This window comes from Calliphora vicina, chromosome 1, assembly GCF_958450345.1.
Source record: "Calliphora vicina chromosome 1, idCalVici1.1, whole genome shotgun sequence".
In the NCBI taxonomy this organism is placed as follows: Eukaryota; Metazoa; Arthropoda; class Insecta; order Diptera; family Calliphoridae; genus Calliphora; species Calliphora vicina.
Window position 1 is genome coordinate 161,448,726 of NC_088780.1, and position 21,535 is coordinate 161,470,260.

The 21,535-nt window shown below is 29.7% G+C and overlaps 1 protein-coding gene across 1 annotated transcript in view; it reads left to right on the plus strand.

Moving 5' to 3' along the window:
* The window catches only part of LOC135953842 (dynein beta chain, ciliary), a 148,583-nt gene that overhangs the window by 50,316 nt on the left and 76,732 nt on the right, over positions 1–21,535 (plus strand). Inside the window, exons 11-14 of the mRNA XM_065503858.1 lie at positions 63–370; positions 487–590; positions 3,742–4,625; positions 11,237–11,514. Of these exons, the coding sequence (XP_065359930.1) occupies positions 63–370; positions 487–590; positions 3,742–4,625; positions 11,237–11,514 (1,574 nt within the window). The remainder of the gene's footprint in view (positions 1–62; positions 371–486; positions 591–3,741; positions 4,626–11,236; positions 11,515–21,535) is intronic.

Consider the following 21,535-nt stretch of genomic DNA (forward strand, 5'->3'; position numbering starts at 1 on the left):
AAATTTATTTTATTTTTGCTATATTTTTATCATTATCATATTAATTCCTAACTTTCACCTAGATGCCGAACTTGTCGATGACATCTATGAAAAGACTCAGTCATTACACTCACGCCTGCAAGACACACGTAACAATATACAAACTATACTCGATAGTCTAAGACGCTGGAGCCGTGAACCCTTGCATCAGCGCAGTCTTTATGGCAAAAACTTGCTAGAGTTGAGACACCAGGAAGAACGCCTAAGGACTCGTGTTTTGCAATGTGAAGAAACTAAGTTATTGCTTAATCGTTTGTTGATAGAAAATTTCTATTTATTTTTCAATTATACAAAACAAAAGAAAGATATACAAGATAACAGTATACTGGAGGTAAATAGTAACAAATAATATGTTAAATTAAATTAAGAAATTAAAAAAACCGAAATTAGTCTGTTTAAATAATTTATTAAGTAATTAAACAAATTCCTTTTTAAATTTGCCTTTAGTTTCTACGCTCATTTCCCGAACAACAGCGCAGCAAATACCTATTATATTTAAAATCCATTGATGACTTAATTTATCAAGAAGTAAAGAATGCCATGAAAATCAGGTTACAGCAAATATTTTAAATAATTTATTAAATCATTTATTACCATCATGGTCAACAAAAAACTAAAGAAACATTTCATGAAAGTCATTTAAAAAAAAAAAACATATTTAACATGCTAATGTCATGTTTGCTTTAATTTTAACAATAAACTGTTGCTCATTCATTGACACTAGCCACCCCCTGCCTACTCTATGTCAGCTTTATTTAATGTAAATTAATTTATTTTGTTAAAATTTCCAAAAATTATCACACTCCAATTATTTAAATATTTATTTTGTACTTTGAAAGTAAGAAAAACCAACGCCATTTACTTTTTAACGCCTCCACTTAAATAAAGTATATAAAACATTAAAGAAAATATGTTGTTGCATGCACGAACATGTCATATTTTGATTTAACTATTCGTGTCTGAACAAAACTAATCAAACAATTGTATCAACAATGGCAAGCTAACAAAGGATGTCAAAGGAAGTTGAGCAGTGAGTGGGTGGCATTTTTATTTCAGGCGCTCAGTTCACAGATACAATTGAGACGTTAGGCGAAAGTTTGCAATATTTTCTAAAATTCATTGCTTTTCCTCCTGTCTAAGTATTTATCACTTTAAGGGATGGTTGTTAAAAAACTAACAAGTATGGGATGAAATTTGATAACAAATTTTATAAAAATTTCTTAAAAAGGTACTAAATTATGTAGTACTTTTTTACAAAAAGTAGTAAAATATGCAAAACTTTTGTTACAATATATTAACAACAATCAGCTGAATTTAAAAATGTAAATTTCAACCATTTTAAAATTAGTAGTAAAAAGTAGTATTTCTACTACTATTTTTAAAAAGTTTAAAATTTATTACATCTCAATGCAGTTTATAATTCTACTCAAAATTTACATTAGGAAAATAAAATTGTTTAAATTAATTTTTCAATAGGTGGTTAATTTGATACTACTTTTTTACAAAAGGTGCTAAACTATGCATAATTTATATTACTTTTTATTAAGGAAGATTAACTGAAAATTAAATTTCAGCAGTTTTAAAAATAATAGTAAAAAGTTTGTAATTTATTACTTTACTTATGCATTTCGTTATTTCAACAATTTCACGTTAAAAAAATATAAATGTGTATATTAATTTTCTAGTAAATTCTAAATTGTCTACTACTATACAGAAAAGATTAAAATATGCAAAATTTGTATTACAATATAGTAAACACGACCACCTGATTTTTAAAATACTAATTTCAACCATTTTAAAAATAGTAGTAGAAATACTACTTTTTTAAAAAAGTTTAAAATTTATTAATTTTCAATGCAGATTATTATTGTCTTCAACATTTACGTTGAAAAAAATAAAAATTCGTATATTAATTTTCCAATTAGTAGTAAATTATTTACTACTTTCTAACAAAAAAGGGTTAAATATACAAATATTTTATAACAATATAGTAAACACGACCACCTGATTTTTAAAATATCAATTTCAACAATTTTAAAAATAGTAGTAGAAATACTACTTTTTTAAAAAAGTTTAAAATTTATTACTTTTCAATGCAGATTATTATTGTGTTCAATATTCACGTTACAAAAAATAAAAATTCGCATACTAATTTTCCAATTAGTAGTAGATATTTACTACTTTTTACCAAAAAACGGCAAAATATGATAACATTTTATAACCATATAGTAAACACGACTACCTGATTTTAAAAATATTAATTTTAGTCGTTTTCAAAATAGTAGTAGAAATACTACATTTTTAAAAAAGTTTAAAATGTATTACTTTTCAATGCAGATTATTATTGTGTTCAATATTCACGTTACAAAAAATACAAATTAGTATATCAATTTTCCAATTAGTAGTAAATATTTACTACTTTTTAACAAAAAATGGCAAAATATGATAGCATTTTATAACAATATAGTAAACACGACCACCTGATTTTTAAAATATTAATTTCAGCCGTTTTAAAAATAGTAGTAGAAATACTACTTTTTTAAAATAGTTGCATTTCTATTATTTTTCAATGCAGATTATTATTCCGCACAAAATTTTCGTTAAAAAAATACAAATTTGTATATTAATTTTTCAATTAGTTGTAAATTATTTACTACTTTTTAACAAGAGACGGCAAAATATGCGAAATTTTTATAACAGCATACTAAACACGACCACCTGATTTCAAAAATATTAATTTCAGCCGTTTTAAAAATAGTAGTAGAAATACTACTTTTTTAAAAAAGTTTTGAATTTATTACTTTTCAATGCAGATTACTATTGTCTTCAACATTTACGTTAAAAAAAAATACAAATTTCTATAATAATTTTCCAATTAGTAGTAAATTATTTAGTACTTTTTAACAAAAAAGGGATAAATATGCAAAATTTGTATCGCAATATATTAAACACGGAGAGCTGATTTTTAAAATATTAGTTTCAACAATTTTAAAAATAGTATTAGAAATACTACATTTTTAAAAAAGTTTAAAATGTATTACTTTTCAATACAGATTGTTATTCTGCTCAAAATTTACATTAAACAAATTAAAAATGTTTCCTTAAAAAAGAAACAATTATTTCAAAATCCTTTACCCATCTCCAATTCGTAATCTAAGTTAAATCAAAGTTTCCATTTCAATTATAAAGATATTTTGTGTGAAACATTATTGCAAATGAAGACAACAAAAACTCAAGTTTATTTTTCCCCAAAAAAAAAAAAAAAACAAAGAAATTCTATACAGTTTCACCCTTGCACAAAATGCAAAGCAATAAATTTAAGTATCAATGCACCTCATTTAACCGGCAAACGATGACAGGCGAATTGCTAGAAATGATACCTACAACAACATCATCATTATCAGCAGCACCAACATTATTATCATCATTACATTATAGTTGTAGTTGCAGTCATTTTCATACTCATTCGCATCGTCATGTAGAGAGTCATTGTCATTGTAGTCGTCAACAACATTTTGAAATGAATACAAAAGAAACATGAAGACGAACAAACGAACGAACGAATAACAAAAACAAACAGCAAACACACAGCAGTAACATTTTGTGGTATTTTTGCAATTGCATGCAACATGCACTCCAAAATTCAACTTAATTCAACTTAATGTACACAACGTTCATACGGCTCGTCACACACGGCTGCAGCTTAGAGTATTTGTACAATGAAATGTCTACAACCGCAACAACGACAACGACAGTGAAATCAGCAACAGTAACAGCTATAGAAAACGCAACAACGTCAACAGCAAAGTTGGCTTTAGCAACAGTAACGGAAACTAAAACCAGGACATTTTACTACCCCTTCAAAAACATGAAATCAATGGAAACATTAACGAAAACAACGGCAGCAACACTTAATAGAGAAGAGTCATACACATCGTCATCATCATCAACATCTAAAGGAACCACAACAAACGCCAAACACTTTCTACCCCAACTACTTAAAAGCAGCCAAAGCCAACAACAATATTTACACGAACAGCAGCATGAATTACAACTTGCACCTACACTACTGTTACTACAAACCCCAACAAGTAAATTAACAAGGCGCCCACTTTCCTCCTCCCCCTCCTCCACTTGCTCGGCAAAAGCAAGCCGCAGGGAGTGCACACCCAATACTAATATGGTAAAACCTCCTCTGTTTGAGGTGAAATTGGAATTGGTGGGCATGCAAATACGCTTTCAGCCAACATTCGAGTCAAATGTAGAAAACAATTTTCAACAAATTGTGGAACAACTTTTGCTAGATATCAGCAGGGCCTGCAACTGTATGCCACGTATATTTCGTGACAACAGCACAACACTGTCGTCAGATGATGAATGGTGCGATATTTATGCGGAGCAAACAACTGAAACTAAACTAATTCATGACTACAGCAATGTAAATGAAAAACTGCAGCAGCAGCAGCCGCCGCTGCAGCCAAATAAAGGCAGAGAGCATGAAGACATTGTTGAAAGCCAGGTAGATGGTAAAACAGATACTACTACAGCTATGACAAATAAAAAGTTTACTACTGCAACCGCAAAAGGTATTATTTCTTTTAGGATTTCTCAAGCTACTTTTACACAACATCTGAGTTATCACCAAAAAACATTTTAAAGTTAGTTAAAGAATAAAAAATCGATTTTATTTATTAAATTTATTTTTCTTATACAACTAAACATCTTTTCTAAATAAGCTCATGAGCAGCTACTTTCAATAAGTCACATGAGATTTCATTTAGTGTAAAGCTAGCTTTATTAAATTTATTTTTCTGTTCATTTCTTTTACGTTTGCTAGTTTTTTGTGGCAAAATCAATGGCGTATGTTTTTTTTCCAACATAGTGTATTTGAGCTTTTTTGCAGGTTTCCAAAAAGTGGTTTCAATTAGAATACTTTTACAAAATACAGTTTGATTTTATGTCTTACAATTGTGACGTTAATTGGATTAAACACACAAAAGAAATATGTTAGAAAACAGAAATAGAAAATTAAAATGTTGTAGACTCTGTCGGACAATGTACAATAAACACTTTTTAGGAGAGATTACTATAAATGAGTTGTTTTTCATAACCAAGAAATGCTACCTACATATTAATATTCAAAAATGTAAGCAAATTATTTAACATTTTAATGTTGTTTTGTTTTTTGCTTAATAGAATATTTTTCTGTTTTATTTCTAAATTTAGATTTAATGCTATTATTTATGCAGACAAAGCGTATACTTAACATATAATTATATTGAAAAATAACTCATACGCCTACAAGCATTAATCTGTATATCAATAGAAACATTTTATTTTGGTAATAATCCGGTAGATCCTATACGATTGCAGTTTACGTAATCAAATTTTACACAGTGAGAGCTGAGGCATAAATGAGGCAACAAAAAATCACCAAAAATTAAGTGTTTACCCCAATGTCAATAAGTCACCGACTTTTTGAATTTCCCGACAACACTGCCCCTGCCCCAACTGTCAGTTGACTGCTGTCAAAATTTGAAAAAGCTGCATCATTTAGTTTAAGTTTGACAGCCCAAAGTGGAGCAGAATCAAAATTTTTGGAAATTTCTAAACGGCTCATCCGAATCTCAGTCCTTCAAAAATATTTCACTTTTTCATACCAAAAATTTGTACAAATTTTCTTAATTTTATTCAACACAAGTAGAGATGCTAATCGGGACTGAGTTTTGAATATCCAGGGAATCGGTATTTGGTAAAGAATCCCGAAATCCCGAAACCCCGGGATCCCTAAAATCCCGAAAATTATAAGAAAGAAACATTATGTCTTTACAATTGAAAGTAAATTTTTTATTTAGCAATTAATTTTTATTAGACACTAAAAAGCATACTTTTTATACCCTACACCACCATATGCGTTTGTGCAGATGTTTATAACGCCCAAAAATATTAGTCTAACACCCACCTTAAAGTATACCGATCGACTTAGAATCACTTTCTGAGTAGATTAAGCGATGTCCGTCCGTCCGTCTGGTCGGCTGGCTGGCTGGCTGGCTGTCCATGTAAACCTTGTGCGCAGAGTACAGGTCGCAATTTTGAAGATATTTCGATGAAATTTGATAGATATTATTTTTTCGGCTCAAGGACCAAGCCTATTGAAACTGGCTGAAATCGGTCCATTATTTCACCTAGCCCCCATACAAATGTCCTCCCGAAATTGGACTTTATCGGTCATAAATGTTTAATTTATACATGTATCTCCACAAATTCCGCTCCAAATAAGTTTTATATACACAAAATTCATGTCACCAAATTTTGTTACGATCGGTCCATAATTAGTCATAGCTCCCATATAGACCCGCTTCCGAAAATCACTTTAACGTGCATAAATCGCTTAAAAATGTTGGTAAACACACAAAATTCAACATAGTTAACTTTAATATAGACATAAATCACACGACCTAATTTCATGGTGATCGGTCCATAATTGTTCATAGCCCCCATATAAGGCCCACTTCCGAAAATCACTCAAAAATATAAATTAATGAAATTTTAAAAGAAAAATTGTTTTTGCTCTTTTACTTAGTGTAGGGTATTATATGGTCGGGCTTGACCGACCATACTTTCTTACTTGTTAATCTATGTTTTCGTTTGCCATTCTGGAACGAATTTTGTTTTCGACATATGCTGCTGCCGAAAAACATCCTTCATATTGGCAAAACCGTTTGCAAATACTTACAAGAAATCTGCAAGTATTTTCTTCTTGTTACTTCAGAAATAAAGTGATCTATTTCTTTTGCAAGTTGCAAATCTACATTATAACTTGGTTTCTTTATTGTTATTTGGGTTTTTTACGATTATTAATAATATCTTTTAGCCTTTTAGCAATCGAAATATTTTCATTTTGTTCGAGCTCCTCATCTGAGATAAAATCAATTTCGTATGATGAGGATTTAAATTGAATGAATAATTGATTTTCCAGAGCCCCACTCTAGGAAAACCAACCGCTTTCCTTTTTAACTATGTTGTAGCAGGAGTTGCGCTCAACAACTTTGATGAACATCACTTTGCGATATTCGGGCATGTAGAATGTTAAAATGCATGAAAAAGGCACACAAAAATGACAATTTCCCCTATTTATTTATGAAAAACGGGATTTAAGCAATCTCGAAAACCCCACGATTTTCGGGAACGGGATTCCCCGTTTGCCATCTCTAAATACAAGTCACATTAAGGAAATTTATAAAAAAAAAATTAGTATGAAAAAGTGAAATATTTTTGAATCTAATTGAGATATTGACTTGAACATTTTTTTGTAACTTATCTAAACAAAATAATATAGCTCGGAATAAATGTGGAACAAATTGTTCCTAATATTTGCAATACTATTCAAATTTTGATACAAATTTTAGTTTTAGAATCTCAAATCGAGACCATTCGGTCCATTCGACCAAGGCCTATTACTCGGATATTTAAAATTTTACATGTCGAAGGTACCCTATTTTGAGCCGCCATAGCGCTGCCCCTGGATCATTTGTAGGACCCATTTTAATAACTTAAACTCGAATACTCCTTGGCTACAGCTATGTTAAATTTTATCCTGATTGGATGAGCCGTTTAGAAATGCCAGATTTATTCCCAAAAAATTTTGATTCTGCCCCACTATGCAGCCATTGATAGCAGACTACCTCGTGACTTGAGGAGAAATTGGAAATTCAATGGTATAACCGTGGTTTACTAAATTTTGTTTGTGCCCATGCAAGCACGTAAGATGCAGAAGCTTCTTTTCGCCCAGTTCAGGTCTCTACACCCGAACCACGATATTCACGAATTCACGATATGATGTTGGCCGATCACAAAATTGAAACCACTGATCGGCCGTTTCAATTTTGAATGATCACATTGATATGAGAAAGCTTTCTGTGTTTGATCACAATCTGGTACACATGTGCAGTTTCCATGGCAAAAATCCATGAATTAGGCTACGAAATACTCTCTCTTCCACCTTATTTTACGGTTTTAACAACGAGTGACTATTTCTTGTTTCCAAACCTGAAGAAATATCTCGGCGGATACAGATTTGACTCCAACGAGGAAATTTTACGGTTTTAACAACGAGTGACTATTTCTTGTTTCCAAACCTGAAGAAATATCTCGGCGGATACAGATTTGACTCCAACGAGGAAATCCTCTCACAAACAAATAATTATTTAGATGACTATTATTTTTCGGAAGGGATAAAAAAAAATGTGAGAAACGTTGGACAAAGTGCATAGAGCCTAAAGGAGACTATGCTGAAAAATAATATAACTTTTTATCCAAAATCCTTTATTTCATTCAAAAAGGCACGGACTTTTTTTTACCATTTTTTATAATTTTTGGCGAACTTTATTTTTTAAAAATTTCAGTTATATTTCTTATCGAATTCTACATAAAATATAGAAAAGCGTCACCTGGTCCCCATAAATAGTTACAAGCATCCAAATCCGGAAAGCGTAGAGTAGAGTAAATTTAAGAATTTCGGTATTTAAATAAAGACAATAGCAAAGAGTATTAAACAATTGATTTAAAAATCTTAAACGTTTCGACTTTGTCACAAATTTGAATTTTAATTTTTCTTTACGAAAAGTCTCAACATCATGAAATTTGAATTTTGAAATTTAATAAATATAAAAACTTATTTAAATTTTTATTTTAAATCATTTTTAAGGAATCTTTTTTACACCAAAACCATCAAAATGCTCAATTTATTTTTGTAGAAAAATAAATTCGGCTGTGCCGAATCTTATATAACAATCACCAAATTATGCTTTAAAATAAAACTTTTAAATATTTTTGGGTTTACAAAATTTAAAAAAAAAATTCAAATTTTTGTTAATTTATTAGCGAAGAAATTGTATAGCAATTTTTTTTTAAAAATTTCTTTTTGAATTTTTTTTTAATTTAAAAAAAAATATTTTTTTAATTTATTTGGAAAAAAAATTGAAACAAAAGAATTTTTTTTTTAATTTTTTTTCAAATTGTATTTAATTTAAAAAAAATTAAATTTACATTTGAAAAAAAAATTTTTGTTGAAAAAAAAAAGCTCTTTGAAATATATATTATTCTATATCAACAGTCGATGTTGTCTTAGTTTCCGTATATCTCAGCCATTTGTGAGCGGATTGTCTCGATTTTAAATAGCAACCGAGCCGGGAGAATTCCCGATATATTGATGTACATATGAATCATGTTTGTAAGTTATTTGGGGGCTACTGTAAGACATGGTTATATCCACTTCCCTATTTATAACGATCCAGAATATATATACTTTGTGGTGTTGAAAGGCGCTACGAACTAAGTCACCAATGAATAAAGTCCCCAAACCGCAAATGAATTAAGGCCCCCAAAATTTTATATAGAAAAAAACAACAACGAAATTTAGGGACTTAGTCAATTTGTTGGGGATTTATTTCATCTCTAAAATTGGGGATTTAATTCATAATGAAATTACTCTGGGGTGTATCAAAAATTGGCTTCGCTCAGAAAAGTTGTTTTTCATTGATAGCCTTCGGCCGGACGCAAAGGTTTCCTCCTCTGGGGTGTATCAAAAATTGGCTTAGCTCAGAAAAGTTTTTTCATTGCGCATTCTGGGCGAAGCCGGTTTTTGATACACCCCACAGAAGAGAACCTTTGCGGCAATGCAGAAGGTTTTTTCATTTTGGTTGGGGGTTTAGTTCCTTCGGTTGGGATTTTATTTCATTTAGAACTTTTGGGTTTTAATTCATAATGAATTAAGCACCCAATTTTGGGGTTTTAATTCCTTTGTGGTTTGGGGATTTTGTTCATTGGGGACTTTTTTCGTAGCGCCGTGTCGCAAATGAAAAATATAGAAATTACAAACTTATAAAAACAGTTCAGAAACCAAAATATTTTCCAAAAAAGCTTCTCGGGACAAAACGAATAATGTTGATAAAAAAATCAATTTTGCGAAATCGATCGATTTGGTTTGCATGTTTTCCATGGCCAAACTAAATCTCAACATATTTATGACTGCTCAAACAATATTCCGGGGTGGCATATGTATAGGGGGTAGATGAAATCATGGACCGCTACAGAGAGTATTTCTGCAAAATTTCAGTCAGCTAGCTACTTTCGTTTGAGCCATATCTTGCTTTAAACAGACAGACCGACGGACATAACTAGATTGTCTTAGAATCTTACGAGGACCCAGAGTTACAAAATATTTATTTTGATAGATATCCCACTCGCAAACAAAAACCTATTAAAGGAATGAACATAAGCTTTCTTTTGAGCAAAAAAAAATTAAAAAAAGGGCCCGTTTTGGAAAAAAGTTAGATTTTGCAAAACAAAAAAATTAAAAATTTTATGTTTTGAGTTACAAAAAATTTATTTTGATAGATATCCCACTCGCATCCCACTAAACGATCAAATATGTCTTCAAGGAAAATATCTAAGCATTCATTTGAGCAAAAAAAATTAATTTAATTTAAAAAATTTAAATAATTTAAAAAAAAGTCGAAAAAGTGTTTGATTTCGGAAAAAAATATTTTTTCCCGAAAATTTTATCTGAATTTCTATCCAATAGAACTAACCTTGGTGCAAATTTCCGATCGGAAGACATCGATTTCAAAAGTTGATTCACTTGACATGAAATCCCACATATAATTTTTGTTTCTATGTCTGATAATACGATACGTTACAAACAGAATGATAAAATCAATATACCCCCCATCTTTTTTGAAGCTGGGTATAAAAAAAAATTTTGTGGGACCCTCGCCACACTTTATACTTATATAAATATTAAAATATTTGAACGGAGCCATGTTTAAATATATATTTTTTCAATATAATTTTGGATTGTGCATTCATCCTCAACACAATATCGAATGTACTCCATGGATGGAACAGCTTTTACGCTGTTCTACTTCCTCTTCCTCATATTAACTACAGCTCTGTTTATAAAACCCGAATACCTCTTCTGCCACCGAAAACAACTTCTTTAAAACAATAAATGCAATTTGTTTGTTCACTTAAGCACAAGCCAAGTTAAATACTTTTGAACAACTTTCAGATTAAGTTCCCACTACTTATGTACATTGTACATGTCTACTTAGTCTTTTTCACATTAACATTTTTTTAATCTCTCATCGTTTCTCCTCTCATTCTGCATCCTTTAATTTTTTCTTTTTGCCACAAGACTTTGAAATAAAACAACTGAATGCTGGCATAAGAAAAATTGTCAACGAAACGTTAAATGCTGCTAAATTATATGCCCTGCAATTCGAAGCGTATAAACATTTATGGTGTGAAAAATATTCAAATGTTTTGAATCAGCACTTAAAGGATCTAACAGTGACAAAAACAAAAACAACAACAACAAAACAACAGCAACAACAACAAAGTGAAGGAAATCTACAAAAAAAGGATTTTGGAATAAATAAAGAATATTGTGTAATGGAAACATTTAAACGTGAGGTAAGTAATAGAGTAAGTTGACTGACTAAATTGTCACAGCTGTTAAACTATATTACAATTTTAGGTTTTCTTTTTTTATGGTTTAGTTAATGACAGCCATAAAGAGCTGTAGCATAAATATAGGTGTTGATTGTTGGTCATATAGGATTTCAAAAAAAAAAAAATAGCAGAAGCTGGTCAAAACGAATTTTAAATGTACTATAAATCTAAAACAAAAACAACCGAACTTCAACTATCTTTTTACTACTCCCAACTATTAATAAATTGTCTATTTTTTGCCATGTTTTATATCATAGAAATTATGATTTTCTTGCTTTGCTCGTAGCAAACTGCTGACTCAACAAAATTTATTCTCTGGTAGCAAGAAAGTGTTCACTAAGATTAAGCCAAGTCAAATCAAATCAGTTTAGTTCAAAACAATAATTTTTGCTGGCACTTGCCTAAAAATGTTTTACACAGTAATTTATAGTTGAAATTCTCATAAAATGTTTATGCTCCTCATAAATAATGCTGCTGCCATTCCATTCCATGTCTTGTGTTTCAATTCTATGTTTTTAGATTTTTTTTTTCTCTTTTAACTAACAAAGGAAATGGAAATTACAAATTGTTGACCACTACTAACACACTTGTTTAAATCCATACACGAATTGTTATGTACAATAGTATGAGTTCAAACACAAAGAGACATAAACAATATGCATCCAATTTTAGTTCTACTTTAATTTTTTTTTGTTCTTTTTGGTGAACAACTGACCTGAGCTAAATGTTTCTTCTCGTTTTCTTATTTTTGTTCTCATTTCTTTTTGGTTTGTGTTTTTTTTTCTTTCTCTGTTTGCAGGCTTGATTGTCTCAAAAGCAATTTTGGTCACACATGTGGTCACATTTATACATTACAATACACTTACTCACTCCTCTATAGGCACTTACACTTACACACAGAGACACATACTCATAGTCACAGGAAATAGGAAAAGGATGAGAGTTTATATGCAAACGGAAACAGTGTAGAGCAAAAATGTAAAGAATATAAATGTTTAAGTTAAATCGAATAAAAAACATTTAATAAAATCAATCTGGTAGTGACAAGCCCAGCTTCACGAAAATAGCGCAACAAGCGATATAAAAAATTATTTTGTCCTTCTTTTTAGAGCTAATTGAGATCGAAAAAACCTTAACACACGTTTTTCCTTAAAACTTTTAACCCAAGTTAAATATTTGATTTTTTCTTTATCAAGTTACCATTGAAAAGTATGTAAGTCAATTTTTGTTAATCTGATTAAAATGAGTGACGAGAAAAAAAGTATGTACGTTATAAAATTATTAAATATTTTCTACAAAACCCAACTTAGTCCTAAAAAAAAGGTCTGCGTCAAACTGATTCCAATGATATTAAAAAGTATCGTAGAAACTTGTCTGTTGATATAAAACCTGTTTCACGTAGATGGAATGATCCACATGATGTTTCTAAAGCCAATAAATAGAAAGCATTTTCAAAAGAGCACCCCACACATCCGGTAGGAAAGCAGCCTGGTTAGCTCAGTACTCGGACTATTTGGTACGAAAAGTTTAAGCCAATACAAGTTTAAAAACATACAAGGCTCAAAAAGTTCCTGACCAGAAACTCTTCTAAAAATTTAGAGGCCAATGACAGAGCACGGAAATTGAAATCAAATTTTATAAAAAAAAAAATATTCCTGCTGCATTATGGATTACGTTTGTTCTGGAAAAATTTTTCCAGCTTCCGGGTCAATATTTCTATGTTGCTGATACTCGAGGGAATGTTGTAGAAAAGTTTAGGACCCAAAAGCAGACAATTTTCCCAAAAAGTACTTGGTATGGCAAGCAATATGCAGTTGTGGCAAAAGAAGCCAAACATTTGTTACAAAAGGGCTCTATTAATACCGAAAGTTTACAAAAGAGGATGCTTCCGATGCATCATGAAAATATAGTGACTATAAGCTATATAAATAGGGATATTTTGTAACTCAAGAAAAAAAAAATTCGATTTTGCAAAAAAAAAATCAAAAATTGTATGTCTTGAGTTACAAAATATTTATTTTGATACTCGCACCCCACTAAGTGACCAAAAAGCTCAAAGGAATGGACATAAGCTTTCTTTTGTGAAAAAAAAAAGGGCCAATTTTGAAAAAAAAATTAGATTTTGCAAAAAAAAGTCTAAAATTGTATGTGTTGAGTTGCAAAATATTTATTTTGATAGCTATCCCACTAAGCAACCAAATAGCTCTTCAATGAAAATATCTAAGCTTTCTTTTGAGAAAAAAGTGCCCGTTTTGGAAAGACTGAAGAAACTTATAATAGGTAATAAGTTACATGGATGATAAAAACACCTGCTTGACCAAAATGTCAACCCCCTCTAACTCAGAGAGTTCTCCACCGATATTGTTGTTGAAAGTCTGCATTACTATCCCATGTAACTAACCTTGGTGCAAGTTTCATTCCGATCGGAAGACATTGATTTCAAAGGTTGGTTCACTTGACATGAAATGCCCATAAATGTTTCATAATTCCGAATTTAAATAAGTATTAATGACTTACAAAAATTGTATTGTTTATGAAATTCGACAAATAACTAAAGACGAAGAGAGTATTTCGATCACTGGTTCGATAGCTCCTTCTATAAAAATATAAATATTACTGCAAGAAGTTACTATTCTAAAAACAAGTCTTTCAAAATGTTTAATTTAGAACCAATGAAAATAAAAGGCACAGAAATTTTAGGGTCTAAACATGATGGGATGGTTTGTCTTGTACATGATGTTAAACTTCGTTGAACATTTTTGTCTAACATGGTAATAAACTATTTGCGTATTTAAAAATGCGTCAATCATGCACTGTCTGACTTTAAATTAGCCACGTTTACTGACAATGACATCAAAATTTTGACAGATTTGTGTAACTCCCTAAGTGCACTTGATTAAGCAAAAATTCGGCAACGTTGATAGAGCTTGCGGGTATAATATAATTTGTTATAAATAACTTAGAAAAAATGAATAATTCATTTACTAAAGAATTAGTTACACAATTTAAACCCCGAATTAATGAAGGACGTAAAAACGTTCTTAATACGTTCATATTGTACTTGAATTCAGGATCATGTCAAACCAGCTCCAAAACGGAAACTAAAATGTTAGCTAGTCAATTGTTTTGTAGATTGTTTGGGAGGGAATCTAATCAGAATATGTCTGATGAAAATTTAATGATGGGCTTTGTTTTCGAATGCTTTTTAACATTGTCAGTACTTGAATTGTTAATTTCATCAAAACTTCATTCTTTATTTTTTTAAAAAAAATTAAATTATTAGAATAATTCGATTTATTTTAAATGTTTGATCGAATTATTCGAACAAGTTAAAATCTGTTATTCGAATTATTCGTTTTATTTGAACAGGATAAAAATCGAATAATTTGAATACCCTAGTACGTACGTTTGCATTTAAGGTGACAATATGTAGAGTTACTGACCAGCAGACATATTTTGCAAACCCAAAGGGCTTTTGTGTAACGATGTTGTATGTTGCATAGCTTTACTGTAATCTCCAGTAGTTTTATAGGACCGATTTTGCACCAAATTATTTCAATAGGATTAATCATTGGTGAATAGGGATCGTAAAAAGTTGATGGCGAGTTGTCGAAAATTACATGTAGATAATGGGCATTGTCACATACCAAAACGAGGTCAAAAACTGGTTGCCTAACTCTTCCCATCGATCAAGAACTCTTTTGACCCATTCGTTTCGGTAGTGACCGAAGTACTACATAATTGCATATTATAGACTATGTTTCAAAATGATATACTTTTTATAGAATTGATTGTTTTTTTTTTCATGATGCAATCATTACAAGGTAGAAACACTAGGAAGATTTTTAAATATTTACCCCTGCAATGTCAAAAAATTAATATAATCTTCACTTTTTATACCCATTCCGTTTGTAATTTCTACATTTTTCATTTGCGATCCCACATAGTATATATATTCTGGATTGTTATAGATAGCGAAGTCGATACAACCATGTCCGTGTGTCCGTCTGTGCGTATGTCCGTATGTCCGTTTGTCCATCTATATGTTGAAATCAACATTCCGTAGCCCCCAAATAACTTTCATACATCAATATATAGGGAATTCTTCTGGATCGGTTGTTATTTAAAATCGACAAAATCGACCAACAAATGGCTGACCTCGGGAAAACCTCGATTTTTGGCGTATTTTTTATCTATATCTTGATTACTAAGTCATTAATATAGACACTATGGAAAACAAATGATAGATATTTCAAAGTGCAACAATGTAAATAAGGCTATATTAAGTTGGACCTACAATGAGTCAAAATCGGGAAAAATATTTTTTAACTCGAATTTTTTTTTCACCAAAAAATTTTTTTTTTCAAAATTTGTCAAAAAAAATGTGAAAAAACTTTTTTAAAATGAATTAAAAAACAATTTCAAAATAAAAAATTTTGTTTACCTAAAATATTTAAAAATGTTATTTGAAAGTATAATTTGGTGAAGGGTATATAAGATTCGGCACAGTCGAATATAGCTCTCTTACTTGTTTATTTTGTTGTTGCTATATTAAATGTTTTTTACACGTTTATTATGAAATGAGCTCAAATATATTTCAGAAAATAAAATAAAAAAAGAAATATTTAAAAATATATTTTCGATAAAACTAGAAATAATTATTTTTTTCTTCGTCATTTCATTTTGATTTTTTCATATTTTCTTTTGTTTGACGTTACAGGTATTGTATAATTGAGAACGTATTTTCTTAGGGTATTTATAAATTTCATTGTAATGGATCACGCATTCAGCGATTTGGATCGCGGTCCATCAATACTGCATGCTACACGTTCAGTAAATATCGCGATACTGGATCGCGGTCAATATATATTGAATGTGTAGCAGAGCCCTTATGAGTATACCTTATATTCTTGTTCCATAGTTTTTTTTAATTATTTTAATTTATATAATGTTTCCCAATTTTATTTAGAATTTTCTCAATTTCAATTTGAAATTGTCCATTTCATTAGGAATTTTCGCAATTTTAAATCGAATTTCTCAATTTCATTTTGAATTCTCGAAATTTAAAATGGAAATTATCAAGTTCATTAGGAATTTACTCAATTTCAATTTGAAATTCTAAAATTTATTTAGAATTTTCTCAATCTTTAATTTTAAATTTCCAATTTCATGTGAAATTTTCTTAATTTCATGGAAAATGGTGCAGAAGTTCTAGATTTATTATCATAAATTAATATATTTTGCACTGGCGTATACTTATTATTTAATTCAATTGTGTATAATACACATACGCTGTAGTGTTCCACTAACGGTTTTGATAACTTTTGTTTAATTTCCACCAAACATTTCTAAAGCTACGTATACACGGTTGTTATATTCTTACAATATTGTCAGAAAATGTTCAATAAATTGTTAACACCCATATGTTTCAACATAAGTTCTCATGGTTGTGTTAACCATTTTCTGAGCATGTTCCTGACAATCTGACAACCGTGTGTACGTAGCTTAATGACAAGCGAATAAATAAATATGATCAACAATAATAAAATTTACCTTCAATTAAACTTGTAATAGCTTATATAACATTTTAAAGATCAAAATAAAGTAAGATTTTTACAAAATTGGAAAAAATATTAAAATTATTTTTGATTTTCACTGTATTTAAAATACTGCCCTTTATTTATTTGTTATTATGTGGTATTTGTTTGTATATTTGCTTGTATATATGTAGAAGAAGAGCATTTTGCCACTATAGCTGTGGTCAATCTTGGCACTTTTATATGAATCTGCCACATATTGCAAGAAATTTTAACAACAATAATAACCAAAGTATAATATATTAAAGAAATTACACATATTTACTAACAAACACATGTACTCACTCAATACATACAACATTTAAACAAACACATCTGTATGAATATATACATAGTTTATACACTTGTTATAAACACAGACACATATTCATTCAAATAAAGTCAAACAGTTATATATGCGACCACAATCACACAAGTTGTACCCACGGGACCAATAACATTTGATAAATGTTGAACGTTTAGGGCCAAACTACTGCTACTTGGCACTTGTACTTTTTTTTTGTTTTCTCAAACATTCGTACTCGTTTAAGTATTGTATTACAATTGGGTACTGCAACAACATATTTTAGTAAGTACTACTGCCCCTACTACCTATACAACCTCTACTACAACTCCAGTTTAAGCTCAATTTCAACATGTGCTCTTAGCACTACTTTAACAGGCCACGTTTGCAAAGCTGCCAACAGTTGAATGGTCCATAAGAAAAGTTGGCATCATCAAACCAGCAAAAATAATCCGTCTGTCTTTATTAAACCGAGCTAATGGAACTATGACAGCAAAACAATCATAGGAAATATTATACAAACACTTGTACTTTTTTGCACTCATACATACCTACGTACATACATGTGTGTGTATTAGTGTGAATATATTAAGTCTACACGCAGAGAAAAAACATGGTTGTGGTAAACATAATCTAAGAGCATCATATTATGATAAGATTTATTATTATTGTCCAAAACATATTATGATCATTATTATTATCGTAAAATATCATAATATGTTTTGAAATAATCAAATTATGTTACAAATCAATCATAATATGTTCTAAAATAATCATATTATGATATAAATCAAACATAATATGACCCAAAGTCATCATATTTATGACCCAAATAAATCATATTATAATCCAATAAAATCATATTAAGATCCAAAGTAATCCAATTATTATTAAAATTTATTTTTCAAAAAACATTTTATTTTAATAGGTTTTAGTTTTAAGGTACTAAATTTCCAATTAAATTACTAATTATAAATTCACTGAAATTTATTTTTATTCGCCCTAGGAAAGATAAATATTCATATTTATAACATTTAATAAATGCTTACAGTAACTAAAATATTGTTGAAATTAAATGAAAACAACAATAATATGTTTACTACAATAATATATTGTTACCACGAACATAGTATAGTCGTCGTAACCATGTCGAACCATGTTTTTTCTCTGCGTGTATAGAGTCTTATTATGATGTTTATTTATTTGAACCACTATAGAGTTCGGAATTAAGAGGAATTTGGAATTCTTTGATTTTCGGTTATTTCGGTTAATTGTTTATTGATAAAACAAGGTAGTTCAAATTCGGTTGTTTTAATAACTTATTATACCCACCATCAAAAAATGTGGCTGTTATATTGATTTTATCATTCCGTTTGTAACACATATTTGTAGTATATATATTCTGAGTCCTCATAAAACATCCTGACGATCTAGCTATGTCCTTCCTTCCAACAGACAGATGGACGAATTCATAAATATACATATACTTGGATTTTTGGCTATTTTTTAAATAATGTGAGAACCGAGATTCTATGTAATTTTGCTAATTAGGCGTAAAGGGCTTTATGTACAAGTTTTTCATCTTTGGTGACCCCAACTGAAATTTTACGGCAAACATTTTTGTGGAATATTTTAATCCTTAAATGTTCTCTTTGAAAGTACTTTTTTGGATTTTCTCGAAAAAAGTATCAAATTGACCCCTAAAGAGAGGAGATGGAGGGTTAAGATCTTCCACAAAAATGATCCCCATAAAATTCCACAAGATAACTCTGACAATAAGAATTCTCTCAGACATTAACTTACAACATTTTTTTCAATTAGTACACAGAAAAAAGTTTCAACATAAATATTATGATTTGATTTCATTGATTTCAATTCATAACATTTATAAATAATTTCTTAAATAGTATAATTTGTTCATATTTTATGTTTTCAAAAAAAAAAAATATTTCAATTTCATTTATATTTTTGTGTTGTTCAAAAATGTTAGAAATTTTCCTTTGGAAATTTTTTATTTTTTTATGATTTTCAGCTACAAAATGAGAAAAAATGCGCGAAATTCACTAAATTTTGTTAAAAGGATGAAATGCTTTAATGTTTATTAATGTTTTATTATGATTAATGATATTTTTTAAGTTTCGGATATTTATAATTCATCTCAATATATTGGCCAATATACGGCTATTATGAAAACATTTTTAAAATAATTCATTAGATAATACAATTATAATGCAATTTATTATAAAATACTGTATGGTATTTACGTAAAAAAAAGCAAACAAATCCGTCATGTACAATTTTATAATATTTATGAACATATTCTTATTCTGAATGAAAATAGTTTGGGAAAAAAAGTCAAGTTCGATTAATAATATTTATTACAAAATTCATTCCAATTATGAATTTCTTTTTTCTGTGTATAATGCTCCCTTCGATAAACAAAAAATTAAAACTTTGACCCACTGTAAAAAAAAAAAAAATTAAGACCAGTTGGACTATAAGTTTATTCTACAAGAATGATGTACTCAACATCCAACTCCCGCAATTCCCACAAAAGTCTTGAAAAATCCCAAAAATGTGATTTTTTAGTTTTTTGTCTATATTATCCATTCTAGGGGTGGGGAGATCGAAACCCTTTAACAAAATAACACAGTGCAACAGTGAAAAAAACACACGATCATGACTATATAGGTTCGACTCTACTACCAAAGGGTAGTAGAACCCTATACTCAGTTTGTCCATTTTGGTGACCGATTTTTTTTTATGGGCCCCCAAAGTTTCTGAAAATCAGTTGGGCCTCTAAAAAAGGTGTCATTAGTTTTTGGTTAACAGCTAATTCAGACTTTGTGATACGGCTTAACTTTATATGGCAATAATATAGCTAAGATTCCGCCAAATAAATTTTGTTACAATTTTTTTTCCAAAAAATAGCTTTTTCGTGCACTTTTGTTTAAAAAATATAGGAAGAAAAATATTTTTTTTTTACTTTTTTTAGAATAACTTCCAGGGTCTCCTAATTTTTCACTAACAATATTTTGCAAAGTTGTAGCTACGGTAAAGCTGAACAACTCTTGAGAACATATCAATGCATTCTGAACGTGTCTAGTCATTCTAAATAGCACATAAATATCACTTTGTACCTTAACAATTTTCGTTTTTACTATTTTTTGACTCTAAAACAAAGATTTTTGGTTAAAATAGTATGATCAAGACCACACTTCTATGTTGTGCTGTATTATTTACTCGGCTGAAGTGTTCGGAATGGGGATCAGTGAGTGGACCCTCAATGTCACACATTTAAAAAAAAATCGCCAAAAAGCCATTTATGATCAGAATGAGCTGAAATTTAAAATGTAGATAGTCCTAGAGAAGGTCTACAAAAATATGCTTTTATCTGTAGGTATCTCTTTTAGTTCAAGAGATATTTAAGTTTAATTTTTTTTAAATTTTGCTCGATCTTTTTTTTGTATTTTATATATGATGGGCCTACGAAAGGTCGAAATTTGTTTTTTATATATGACGTATATTTGCGATTATTTCGTCCCTATAAAAAGTTACACACATCCAAAGTTGAAGCATCTTTTTATATATTTCAACTTTGTATGCGTGTGTTTTTTAAGTTTTTTCCCAAAAAAGTCCCCATATTTTTTCTTTTATAAAAAACTAATTTTCTTCGTGGCTATATACATTTTTTATGATCTGGAAAGAGAACTTAATGCAAAAACGTATAAAGTAAAATTTGACTAACATAAGCGGACATTGTACCCCCCAGCCCTATCCAAACTTGGCCAATTTTGAAGCAAAATTTTAGGTTTGAGTAAAAAATTCTGAAAACGCAAAGCACCGATCCTCAAAAACTTGTCATATTTGTATAGCCCTATATATTGTTTATACACATACAAAACGCTTTTACTATCATACTGTAAATAACGTCAAAGTGGGCTATTTTCTAAAAAAACTCAGTTTTTGGAACACATTTTCCCCGTTTTAGGAATTTCGATGTTTGGAAACAAAGAATGGCAGCAGTAGTGATGCCATTGATTTAAGAATATTTAGATCTATATTGCTTCCAAATTTTATTGTGATATCTGTAACTGTTCAA